General features: G+C 41.7%; 1 protein-coding gene across 3 annotated transcripts in view; it reads left to right on the top strand.

Annotated features, from left to right (window-relative positions):
- The window catches only part of EPHB6 (EPH receptor B6), a 72,512-nt gene that overhangs the window by 18,261 nt on the left and 40,494 nt on the right, over positions 1 to 13,757 (top strand). For all 3 annotated transcript variants that reach the window (XM_057368249.1, XM_057368250.1, XM_057368248.1), the window contains exons 2-3: positions 565 to 782; positions 11,149 to 11,213. In XM_057368249.1, the coding sequence (XP_057224232.1) occupies positions 689 to 782; positions 11,149 to 11,213 (159 nt within the window). In that variant the 5' untranslated portion in view covers positions 565 to 688. The remainder of the gene's footprint in view (positions 1 to 564; positions 783 to 11,148; positions 11,214 to 13,757) is intronic.

The raw sequence follows: 13,757 nt of genomic DNA, 5'->3' as shown, positions 1-13,757 counted from the left end.
CGTACAACACATCAATGGGAAAAATACTGTCCGACTTAGTAGTGTTGTGCAGTCGTATGCTTAAAGGGACAAATGCCTGCATCTGAAACGCTGTTACCAGTGTGTCAGCTGTGCAGATTTGTGTTGGCAAAAAACCCTCCTGTCATGGCTACTGCCCTGCAGAGCCCTGAAAAGGCAAAGTGTAAATTACAAGAGACAGAATTTGAAAAGCTTGCAGGKGAAATGGAATGGACACCTTCCAAGAGATGCTGCCAAAGGTGCAAAAAGGATCAGGACTCAAGAAATAGCACAGCCTATACTGTGTGCTATACAGRTTAACATTGGTTTGGGAACCACACTGTCACTGATGCCATGAAAGTCCCAAAATCTGTGTGTTCTGGCAGTGCACAAAACACGTGTGACTGAAGTCTTGAGGGGTGGGTGTATGGTAAATACTGGGTCTGTGCTACTCCTTTTCACCTGTGTCTTGGAAGTAGTAAATGGTGGGATGGGCTTGTAAAAACTGTCAGTTTTGTGTTAGTGTGACCTGATTTCTGTTTCTACCTTCTGTTTTTTCTTAAACAGTATTTCTCTGTGAACGCCTCTGTGCTTTAATTTGGGAAGATATTAAACACTCCAGGAAATCTCTGACCATTTCAAGGGAGTGGTGTGTGTTTGTTGAAGATGGTGATATTTACAGAGAATCTTCATGGATTCTAATGCTGGCATCAGTGCAAGAAGAGTGTCGGGAATGGGTTGGCTCTGGATGGTCTTCTTCTTTCATCTAGTCACCTCACTGGAAGGTAAGAGCAGATCTTTTGTAACAACAAGGTTTTCTGTAGAGGTTAAAAAAAAAAGAAAAGTGTGCTCTCCAGGATGCTTATATCCTGGTCCAAATGAGCACTGAACACATGCCTTTCTGTTTGATGGCTGATCACTATTTCTCGGAATTAAAAAAATTATTAATATTGTTTCTGATGGGAGATGCAAACCTTCTTATGAAAGACCATTAGTGAACATTACTACTAACTATCTGAGAAGTGACTGCCTCTAAGAATATTTTTTTTCCTGAAGGAATAAGCTCCTTGTTTATATTTTGCCTGTATTTGATTCTTGTGTTCCTGTCCTTGCACCATGTTTGCTTTTGTCTCTGGACATTTATAGTGTTCTAGAAGACAGCACCCAGTGGGCTGAAATCAAGAGTCTTTGTCTCACATCAGAAAAACTTGCCTCAAACAATAGATATGGAGAGAATGTTTTGCATTAACAAGAAGAGGCAGTTCACATTCAGCTAGCAGAGAGAGGAGGGAGAGAGCAGTGAAGGCAGGCTAGGGGAAAGGTAGGCAGGGGAAAATAGGTGCCAAGAAAATGGTAGAAGAAAGAATAGATGATAGAAGGGAGGGCGATGAGAGCAGGAGATAAGATGAGAGCAATGGAAGAGAGTCAGAGAAGGGCAGAGGTACCGTAAACAGTYCCCTTGTTTGTTCCAAGAATATCCTTGCAGCTACATGTGCTCAATGAACTGTACTGCTTTGTGATGAATGTTCATCCCTTGCATTTCTGAAAGCCTCTGAAAGAGGAGAGGARGCAGAGATGGAATCAAAGGAAAGCAAGGAAAGACCTAGAGGAGAGGAACGGAGAACAGTGTGAGATCTAACAAAAAGAGGAAAGCTTGTTAAAGCATCCAGTGCCTTAAGAGGACAGGAACGCAGTGTGTGTGGGAAGTTCACAGACTAAATAAATTATATAAGATTATAATACAAATTCTTAAATCTCTGAAATTCTGTGAGTAAYTGATTTTTAAATTGTATTAAAAATTACTATGTAATTCCTTGTGTCACTGGTAGAGAAACTGAGATAGAAAAGGGGGRAGGAATGTCTATTCACTCTGCAAATATGAAGTAACTGAGCAATGCCTGTACGAATGAAGATTTTTTTTAATTCAGAGTGCACTCCTATAAGTTGGTAAGAGATAAAAGAGTTTAGAAAGCACTGTGTGAAAGAGCTTCACAGATCACATGATTAAACTGCCTGGATTAAAATAGGAGAGTAGAATTCTGCCTATGGAGATGAAAGAGTAAAGGTGCCCATGAGCTGAGCTTTAACTCTCAATTCAGAGTCAGGGGAGTCAGCATCTTCATTGTGACTGTACTGCATGGTCCTAAGCTTGCACTCCAAAGCTGATTTGCATCTCAGAGGTAAGTATTTTTGTTGTGGTCAAAAGTCAAATTAAAATTATATGGTAAGGGAGGAAAGTCTGATGATAACTATGTAGAAGGCTTTGCTTTAGTGCAGAGTTGTCCATTAGGAAGAAAAAAGGCCCATGGCTTGTTTGTTGACTCATTATTATATATGGCAGAAACTTGAAATTCAGGTTTCAGATTTAAGTTGAAAAATTCAGGGAATATCCAGTGTGGCCCTTAGTTTTTGTAGAGTTTCGTAGAAGTTATAGGTGGTGTCTAAAATACATCTTGCCCATAACTGAAGAGGATTGATTTAGTGGGAARAATCAATCAAGATAGATTTTCTTCCTAGTGTTTCTCAGGCATTTGAGTTAAAGTCTGACTGTAAATCACATTTTGTCTCAACCTAAATGTTGTTCAAACGTTGTTTGAAATTTTCTAAACCGTAGCGTTAATCATTAAGAAAAGAGGAAGAAGCTGTAGAGAGGGGAAGAGAAGTCAAAATAGTCAAACCATCTTTATATGCATTATGAAGAGGTCAAGAACTTCTTAGGCAGAATGCCTCTYAGATATGAAGAAGGCTGCATGCTTTTAATGGGACTTCAAACTCCTTTGTGACTCAGAAGTAAAGAAGTTCTTGTAAGCAATTGAAAATGTTTCTGTTAGTGTTGGGTTTAATGCATGAAAAGAAATCATTAGGATTAATTTATTTGATACACTACTAGTATTTGGACACACTGATTTCACTAGGAATGAGCATGTCTGTGCAAAGTCTTCCAGACACGATATTTACATTAAAAAAAAAACCTGAATGGAAACTTGACTGCTTTTAAACAGAAGACATTTGTGTACTTGTTATTTTAGCTTGATAAAAGGAAACACAATTGTGCAAAAGTTTTCATGAAGATTATACTTACCAGTGTTTATGGTGAGTGCAAGAGTTTTTAAGGATTTGGTTTTGAGAGCATTGTTTTTGAGCTACATTCTGGGTGAAGTAATGGATTTCTCCTTTTTTTCAAAGCCATGTAAAGAAATGCATTAATTTAATTTCTTTTAAAATCTATATATGTATATAATTACAGTTTATCACTGAATATTTAGCATTTTAGGTTAACCTTTCTGATTGTAAAAGTTAGTGAAGCATAGAATTTAAGAATGCTTGATGGGCTGCGGTCAAGACAGGTGAGAGCAAGTGATAACTTGTTAATGAAATAGCTCTTACTAGGGCACTGAGATCAATTTTCTGTGGAATATTGGTTTTGCTTTGATGGAGTTATAAATGCCTGCTGCTGTAAACACAGGCAGACTTCATTTTGCAGAACACAGTAAACATGTTCCAAAGGAATTATGTGTTCTGCGTGTAAGTGACTGCATTTATTTTACAACAAGCTCTCAAGCCTGCAGAATGGCTGGACAACCTCTCTAAGTAGCTTCCATAAATTCAAGATACAGAGAGAATAATTCTTCTGCTTTGTTAAAACCTCTTTGCATTAGAAGTATCTCCTTGTCAAAAGGAAATATGGAAGAAAAAGGTAGTGAGGTCAGACATTCTTATTTCATTTTTGTCCTGTTTTTTTTTCTACTATCTGGTTGTAATCTTGGGCTGTTGAAAATAATGTATTGATTGTTCAGACTAGCTTGCCTTTGAAGTGGAGGAAAACACACTTTCCTCAGATGGAATCTTCAGAGTAAAAACTGCTMTTCTGTCTTTTGGTTTATTCTCTGCAGTTTAGTATATACAAAGAAAGGTTTACATTAGTGTTATTTTACCTCAGGGGGGAAAAAAGTGACATTTTTGGTTTGATTGCTTGTGATTCACATGAGTTATTAAAATCCTAGCAAACATTTTCTTCACAGTTCTTTCTTGACACTCTCCTGCATGCCAAAATCTTTGTCACATGTTTGAAAAGCCCAGGGCAGAGGAATATCCTGTTGTAGACATGCAGAAGGTAAATAAGATTGGGCTGGATGTGCTGCTTGTTTGTAAAGGGAGAATAGACAGGAATTTATTATTTTGGTCAGTCTCAGCAGCTCCATTTGATTTGTTTTCTTCCAAAATAGATTCCTGTGTAGTTCCTGTGCTGGGACATCCCTGTTCCCAGCTTTGTACCATGCCCTGTGTTGAATCTGTTCCCAAACTGCTGCTTGGAGGCCAGTAGGACAGTAGAGACAATTCATGCTGCAACTAACACTGTTTATATTCAGAGCTAATTAAAGCTTCAAAGAAAAGGARCAGCATTCTTGTAATGTAGGGTATCTGGGATTTTCAGTACATGCTTTGGTAAAACTCTGGAAGACATAAGCTGACTTTATAAWGTCTATAAAAAATAAGCAGGAAAACATAGAAAAGCATTAAAACTCTATACTGTTATCAAAAGTAGCTGGTTTGATGGCAGTGGCACTTGGATCCAAGTTCTAGACTCGGTAATGGGTGTTTGCAGAATGAACTTCTTAAGCTGTGGAAGAGTAGGTATTATATTGTATCACTAGGAAAGTTGTAGGTAGTAATTTAACGTGATTTCATATGCAAAGTTGAAACTTTTTTATTTTAATTTCTTGATGCCTGCATTTTTTGACATCAGTAGATGAACTAGTGCAACATGCTAATCCCGGCAGTTTCCTTAGAGCTTTAACAAAAGAAAGGGGCTGGGAAAGAGAAAAATACACAATCATTCATAAAGCTTTAAAACTGTGTTACCTTGCAAAAAGCTGTGTATTTCCATATCCTAGACCATTTGGCTGTCATTTCTCTCTTTCACAGATGGTGCATAACTCCTGGTTGGAGTGTGAGAATTCCTCCTTGCAGATGACTACTTTGATGTTCTGATAGTGTCAGCATTTTGCTCTGACATAGCAAGTAGTTAAATTACATTATACTTCATGGAACTTAATAAACACATATCCCATTGACTCCAAGTAGCTTTTTTAAAATTAATTGCATTTGAGAAGTAGGATTGCGTATGTAATACAAAATCATTCATTGCTGGAATGACAATACAGATTTATACAAGAAAACATTCAAATTTACTTGTCTCATATAGATTGGTTTTGTATATATTCTTTTATATTAGGAGCATATTCTATAAACTGTAGCTTGTTTTTTCATGTTAAGTYATAAACTAAACTTTTAAGACATTTTCTTTTAAAAAATAACAGCAGTGTTTTGTTGGATAGTTACGAACAAGTAGGATTTTTTGGCTTTTTTTGTTTGGTTTTTTTCTTGTTTCATCAATTCATTTTTGAAAAATAGAATACTTGTTACAGTTGCATATATCATTAGCTATTGATATATTACYTACTTCATCACAATAGCTGTATTTAGTTTTGGAAGAAGTTCAAGTGTATTTAAGGCTTCCCAAAGTCTTCACTGTATTTTGTCTCCAGATGATAGACCCCCATGCATAAATACATTTGTTTATCTGAGTGATAAAAGGCTCCTGATAAAAGGGTCCTCTCCCCATGCTCARAGGAGCACAGGGGAACAGTGAAAGGCAAGGGAACCTGAATAACCTAACAGAGAAATGCTCTGAAACTCCCCTACCCAGCTTCTCCCAGAGCTATCACAGTAGTGTGATCAGTCCACGGGGTGGGAATGGAACCCATTAAGTTAAATCAGTGGAAATGCTCTCTGCATCACCTTGCAGATTGAAGGAGATTATTGCCAGCACAGGCATGGGATTTCATATGGGATGGAGGGAAGATAATCTGCAAAATTTACTGTGGGTTGCTTAGGGGAGTAATCGTAGGTGTGGAAAGGGAGGAGTAAGTGTGAGAAAGTAGGGAGATAAGGGGCYAGTCATGTACACAGGCTGCAGCTCAGTGTGGCTGTCATGCATCTGATCACCACAGTCTATCCTATCTTCTCATTAAATTCAGTTTTTCACCAGTTGCCTGTGTGAGAGGGCTTTGTTTTGTGTATGTGTGTGTGTATGGACACACTGGCGACTGCAGTTGAACTTCTGGTCACAGTGGTCCATGAGTCAGTGCTCCCAGCAGCTGGAGATCATGGAATGGATGGAAACCTAGGGCTAGGAATTCAGGGTGGACCGTAAGTCATAGGATCTGTGCATCTGTGATGCAAGCCACTGCAGTGAATGAGCGTATATTAGTGAGTCTGTAATCTCTGTATCAAGCCAGACCAACCTGATGGTAGAGTTAGTGGGCTGGGAAGCCAAGGAAGGACCAGAGTCTGGAGGAGGAATGAGACAGCAGTTTGGGGTGTGTGTGTGTGTGTGTGTGTGTGTGTGTGTGTGTGTGTCTGTGAGTGACACAAATGGAGGGGTTTATTTCGTGGGGGAAGGTCAGCTATCAGGAAGTCCAGCTCATCTATTCTGGTCACCATAAATTCTGGGAGCTGTTTGAAAGTCCTGGCCATATGTTGTGTATCTCAGTGCAACAAGAGACAAGATGATCCCAGGGTCAACTCCTGGGTAGGCTGAGTGCCTAAGACCACTAATGGAGAGATCCATAGGATAGCAATGCCGGAGAACAAGCATCCCGGGTGGGCTGTATCCTTGAAGCCAGTTAGTACAGGATCCACAGCATGCCCTGTGTGTGTGAAGGGATGTTTCAGTSAGTGAGGCTGGCTGACTGCTCTCGACAGTAGCGGGGCTGTGAGCTTTGGGTGCCAGCAGATGGAGAGGACACAGATCCCAAGGTCAGGAGGCGAAATCTTTAAGGACAGTTATTGCAGGGGTCTACACTGTATATAAATGCATAWGTATTGCCCACTAACAGACCTTCATCCTGGCCAGCCATAAAGGAGAGCAAGATGAGGCTGTTGGTGGTGCTGTTTCTGTTTGCATAACTGGTGAGTGCTTTTGTCCTTTGTGGCTGGCCACTCACAGATGTGCACTGTCTGCATGTGTTGTTGAGTTTGCCTGTTGGGAATACTCCCTGATCCCTGCTGTTGGTTGTACCTGGGGCCACGGAGCCRCAGCAGCCTGTGCGAGGTTTATGGAGTTTATGTGAGGTTACTGGATTTGACAACCTCTAACAACCTCTATTTTTGCACAAGCCCAGGGAATGCCTTCTCTTCCCAGCCTTCTTAGARAGCGTTCACACTCTTCCTACTTGTTCAAGGCATGATCGTAGAAGGCAGAGTAAGCTCAGTAATGCTCCAGTTCTTTTCAAGAAGTCTGTTAAGCGAGCAAGTTTTGCAGCTTGGGGCATTCAGYTCCATAGCAAAGCAAACTCTTGGAATGTTCCCTTTTATCATAGTGCCCTTTGCTTTCCACCAGTACACATTTGGGTATATTTAGGATTCAACTGGACAAGGTTTTGAGCAACCTACTGTAATGTAGCCTGGCCTWGAGCAGGGTGTTGATCAAGATGACCTCTGTACCTCCCTTCCAGCTTGTTTCATTCTGTGATTCTACAGTCTTAGCTCTAGATTGTCATCACACGGGTAAAGGGATTCTTTTGCTCTCTTCTTAGGATCACCTCTCTTGTTCATGGCTCCAGTTTGCAAGACTTTAGTTGTAGAATTCCCTCTCGCATGACTTCWMTGTTAAGACRCTGAGGACAAATGTTCTTCAATCCAGAAAGCAGTTAGGCCATCTCTGCCTCCATGAAGGTTGWCTAAGGWTCACTCATCCTTGGGTRAATTGTCATCCTCTTGCATCAAGGRAACATTTAGTCTGTAACACAGGTGCTAAATAGTCTTGATTGAAAGTATAGGCAGACCAAAACCTGAAAATCATTAACATGCCTATTCTGAACCTGTATCTGTAACAGCAACCTCCAGCCTCTGCCTACTTTATGTGGATGTTGACAGTGGATGTTGATAGTGTAATGTAGCCCAAGAGATTGGTTTGTGATGTAAAYATAGAATAGCATTAGCTTAAGTATTTGGGATATTTATTTCACCCTTTCTGACCTACCAGAACTGAGGGTACTGAAATGAGAGTTTAGATTTTGCAATGTGTAATGAACCCATATGACTCTTCCATAAAAAAGGATGTTTTTTTCTTTTTAGTTTAAGGAAGAGAAATACAGAAGAATATATCMTAGGTTATTTTTATCTTCCTTGAACTAAAATACCACTTGTAATATGAAATTGGAATATCGTTCTTCAAAAGTGAGATTAAACTAGGAGTCAAAGAGGAATTGTCATCATTTCATGTGTTTGAAAGCCCCTAGGTTGCTCASATATCTTGCCTATTCCTCATTTTTAATGCAGAGTGGAATATTGCTCCATTGATACTCTGAGATGCCTCAACCAGTGTTGCCTTTAGCAGCATCATGGGCTGGACTGAGCCAGGGTCTGCACTGATCTTGCAAGACCCTTGATTTTCAGTGAGGTTGAAAGGGTGCAAGCCATTTCTCTCCCCAGGTGGTAAATCCAGCTGAACAGATAATTTCTGTCTAGAGTGAAGGGCAGCAGAATGCTGGTCTGGCCCAGCACAGTGAGGATGTGGGGAGGCTACACCAGTSATCAGTGCCAGTAACGTGCTCATAAGAGTGAAGGCTTCTACCTGTGCATGTGTAGCCCCCGTGCTGTTCAATTATCAGCACAGCCATGGGTTGCTTTGGCCCATGCCAGCTACTCGTGTCACAAACAGTGGCCATACATAGGTCAGAGGTCAGGATGGACCCAGGATCGTTCCTGAGGGGTGGTTTGGATGCAGCCCTGTACTTCTGTGGGGTTGGAGTTTTTAGCTATGGGAACATGAACCAAGCCTGTTGTCCTCACAGCTTGTTAGATTTATGAGTGTTCATGCAGCTAGTGTGACTGGGGATGTGATTCAAGGCATACAGYCAGTAGGAGAGGGAGAAAGAAGAAAAATAGTGAGGGACTTTAGGACTGTAGGTTGCGAAATGAGATTTATGCACACAAAATTCTTGTSTGCTTTTCTTATTTTTCTTATGGTTTCTGGCTTAAAATATTCACTGTGAATATTRGGACAGTTCTGTCTGCTTCAGGCTGCCTGTTTCTGTTTGCTTGTGAAATACTCAAGTGCTTGGTAAATATTACTTTGCTCAGTGGTGAGAACCTGTCTGGAGAATGTGCTTGACATGGCAGAGCTCGGGCTGCTGAGCAAGTCTTGTCTATTTTCTTTCTTTTCCATTCCTTTCTCACTTTCTATATGGCTTTCYATGCCCTGATTAACTTTTCTCTATTTTACTTTCTTCTAGAGTTTCTGTGCAGGTAGATGCTTTATACTTTGGTAAATGGTAGACTCAGACCTGATAAGAAAAAAAGTTCTTTCTGTGTTGAAAAACGGCCTTGTGTATTATTTCAGCATATCAGGGCCATGTCTGGGAACCCAGTGGCAAAGTAATGACATGACACAGTGTGATCCCTGTGCCAGACTGCAATTGAGAAGGTAATGGGTATGGGGCAGTGCCAAATTCCTCTGCTGCCAGGACAGCCTAGAGAGCTGTCCTCAGGGAGGCAAAGGCCTTTTGCAGATGTTCTGCTGCTCGGAGGGGCTATTGGAACTGAGCTGTCCTCGAGAGCTGAGCTGCTCAGTATTTCTTGAGGCCTGTTACATGATTTTAGTGGGGTTATGCTTTAGCTGTGACCAGGAGCTCTTTCCAGTTTTGGCAAGCCAGCCCAGGGATTTCACACTGCTTTTGAATCAAGGAGCTGCATCAGCCCTTCAGGGAGGTCTAAAACGTGTAAAGTCTCCTGTAGGAATACAGGGAATATGGTTCAGTRAAGGCTGTATGACATCAGTGAAGGCTGAGGTCTGGATAAACTTGCTCACTTGATCATGTCTGCCTAATCTTTCCCATATTAATGTGGACTGAATCCCCAGGTGTTTTGGCAGGAATAGTGACATCAGCAATCCATAAATTGGAGATAAAAACCATATCTCCCTTCAGCATAAAACATGGAACAATCATATTATTTAACCTTTACAAGGGAAATAGGAATAATGAATCCTATTTGTAAGTAAACTGGCTGTTGTGTTTGGGGTTGGTTTTTTTAATCTGGTTTTTGAGGTGGTGTTTTTTTTTAAAAGCAACAAGATAGAAATATGAAAATTAAAATAAYAAAATAAAGCTTTCCAGAATTTAAAAAAGGCAGTTATTTATATAGTATGTTATCAACACATGTGAAAACCTATTCAACTGATTTGTTTTCTTATTCTGTGTCCTAAATGCGCAGAGTAAAGAGCACATGCTTGCRTACCAGTAACTTCCATGATGGTCTCAGACCCTGACATCCTCTTTTGGACAATACTATGTTTATAGTTTGCACTGTCACAATCTCTTCTGTATGTCTCTGTACCCAAGCAGAGAATAATGTGTCCAAGAGCAGTCAAGGCTGGTACCAGTGATGGATTCAGTAACAGTGGAAATGCAGACCAGTTGTGGGAATAAACTGGGCCTGTGAAGTTCTGCAGGTACCCTGATCCTGAGCAGTGTAATGCAACAGACCATTTAATACTAATTTTCGAACAAAACTGGGGTTCCTACACAGACTGGCAGTGTCTCCAGAACAAAGTGAATCCATTAAAGGATCAGCTGGGTCATAGTCCCAAACTCCCAAAGAAATTTGGTTCCAGAACTGGAAACAAACATGTCTTGGCCTCATGTCCACATTTACATCTGCAAGTAAAATGSGCAGATGTAGCCCTAAGGAGACTGGCATGCATTCAAGTAACTCATCTTGTGTCCCACTTTTTCTTTTCCAAAAAGAGAGTGGCCTCATCTGTACTGCTCATTATGATAAYTCTGCCCCATGCTGTCAGTGTGTTTGCACTTTTCCTGGGAAGCTGTGGTCAGAATATTGCCAAGCAATYTGATTATCATGGGTTAACATGATCATGTGCGCAGTGCCTCTGCCCTTGTCGTGGCCCTTCTTAATTTACTGGTATGGACATAGCCTGTCATATTTAATCCCAAAACATGAATGTTTATTTTTGGTGTATAGAAACCCTCTACAAGACAATCTCGTGAGGAACAGCTAAGATTTTAGTCTGACTTGGAATAGCACAAAATACATTTTTTATTTAATTCTTTTAAATACAAACAGAAATACTTCTGGATACTACTCAAGAGACCTCAGAGATCGGCTGGACCACACACCCTTCTGATGGGGTAAGCATTTCCCTTGTCCTCTTGACTGTCCCTCTGATGGGAAGATGTGCATGCATCTGATGAAGAAAAGGAGACTGGAAGCAGTGAGACTTGGTTTATGGATTTTGTGCATATGAACAATTTGAACACAGTGTGTTGTGCAAAGCCAGCTTGTTAAGAGAGGAGCATGCTGAGTGGGATGCTATTCCCACCTCCTTACCCTATTCCTTCCACTCTGCTGCAGAAATACTGAAGAGTTCTCCAGCCATCCCTCCATACAGGATAGGATAGGATAGGATAGGATAGGATAGGATAGGATAGGATAGGATAGGATAGGATAGGATAGGATAGGATAGGATAGGATAGAACGGAACGGAACGGAACGGAACGGAACAGAACAGAACAGAACAGAACAGAACAGAACAGAACAGAACAGAATAGAATAGAATAGAATAGAATAGAATAGAATAGAATAGAATAGGAGTATTTCAGTTGGAAGGGACTTACAACAGTCACTCAGTCCAGCTGCCTGACCACTTAAGGGCTGACCAAAAGTTAAAACGTGTTATAGAGGGTACTGTCAAATGCCTCTTAAGCACTGACAGGCTTGAGGTATTGACCACCTCTCTCAAAAGCCTATTYCAGTGTCTGACCACCCTCTACATAAAGAAATGTTTCCTGATGTCAATTTTGAGCCTCCCCTGAGGCAACTTTGAATCATTCCCATGAATSCTATCATTGTATCCCAGGGAGAAGGGATCAGTCCCTCTCTCTCTCCTTTCCCTCCTCAGGGAACTGCAGAGAGCAAGGCGGTCACCCCTCAGCCTCCCTTTTTTCCAAAATGGACAAACGCAGAGCTTTCAGCCACTCCTCACAGGACACAGCTGCCAGCCCTTCCACCAGCTTTGTTGCCCTCCTCTGCTCACATTCCAGGACTTTCACACCCCTCTGAAATGGTGGGGCCCAGAACTGCTCCCAGGCACTCTGGGTGAGGTCACACCAAGGCTGAGCACAGTGGGGTGATCCCCCTTCTGTCCGGCTGTGCTGCTGTGTTTGATGCCCCCCAGGACGGGATTTTTGTCCCCTGGGCTGCCCGGGCACTCCCTGCTGACTCTGATGGAGCTGCTGCCCACAGCACCCCCAGGGCCCTCCCAGCAGGGCACTCTCCAGACACTTCTCTCTGAGTTTATTCTTGTGCCTGCAGTTACTCCATCCCAGATGCAGGATCTGGAATTTGTTCTTGTTAAGTTCTGTGCCATGAATGCTCCCATGCTGTACAGACATTGCAGTTGTGCTTCTGAGCCTCCATGCTCCCAGGAGCAGCCCACATGATCCCAACTAGCACTGCCATCCTCAGGCTGTGCCATGCCAACCCGTGCTCTGCCTTCAGCTCTCCCGGTGGTATGCCCTTCCTCCACAATTCCAGATTAAATCTGTCAACCAGTCCCTCTAGTTTATGAGCAAAAATACATTTCTCCCATCAGGACACCGGATCCTGTCAGGTCCCAGCATACCTGGTGTGGCAAAGATTCTTCAGTGCGTACCAAACCAAGCATTTTGGCAGAGGCACCAATCCTGAAGCCAGGTATTGGTATCTTGGCATCATTTGTTTTTTCGATAATATGTCACCTATACTGGAAGGATTGAGAAAAACACCACCATSCACCTGAATTTTTTAACATTCTTCCCAGGGCCCTGAAAACTCTCTTCATCAACTTTGYGCTTTTTGTTGGGACATTATTTGTACCCATGTGAAAATGCAGGTGTGGATAATAGTCTGAAAGCTGCATTAAGCTCTTCCATCATCTGGTGGTATCCCTAAACTGGGCCCCAGGGAAGCAGCACTTGMCTAAAAAGATGTTCTGGTGTGCAGATGGGTGCTTCTGTTTCACTCAGTTAAAAGTCACTAACAACCATAACTTGTTGTTGTTTCTTCTTGGCAAATGGTCTTAATGCAGGTCTTGTTGTGAGGAGTTATTTGATCAGACCTTCGTGAGAATGCTTGAGCAGGCTCATTCTCTTCTGTCTCACTGTGCACATCCTCTGTCACAGCCAGGGCCTTGTACCTGTTCTGTAAAGCTCATGGRGAGGTTAAGGAGGGATTGCTCTCAYAGCTTTGTACAGGAACCTGCCTCYACAYCTCTTTATCCCTCCCTTGTGCCTTCCTCCAGGCACAAACCAGATCTGGATCTGCCCCTATGTGGCTATGCCGAGTGGCTTATGTGGATAGAAGGTGCCAGAGCACAGCTCCCACTGTGGTAAAGATGGTAGAAGGGACTTCTGCTTTAATGCATTTTCCAGAGAACAGTGTCTTGTTGCTCTTCCTCATATGTCTGTGCCGTTTGTGTTTTGTCTCTGGAGATAAGAGATAGGGAAATAGAAGGGAAGAAAGTGTGACTCTCATTTTAAGATTCTCAGTGTCAGGTGAAAAGTTTGCATGATTTATGTTTTCTGTCACAACAGTTCTTACTTCAAAGCTTTGMCTGCTCTTCTTTACAGAGTTTATACTTTGTCCTGTCTAGAATACTGTGCTGCATGTGACAGCAGCAGATTCAAGTATTGTCA

The sequence above is a fragment of the Malurus melanocephalus genome, unplaced genomic scaffold, assembly GCF_030028575.1.
Source record: "Malurus melanocephalus ecotype Western Australia unplaced genomic scaffold, MMel_1.1 scaffold_89, whole genome shotgun sequence".
NCBI classification, from domain to species: Eukaryota; Metazoa; Chordata; class Aves; order Passeriformes; family Maluridae; genus Malurus; species Malurus melanocephalus.
This window is presented reverse-complemented; position numbering and strand designations above follow the sequence as displayed.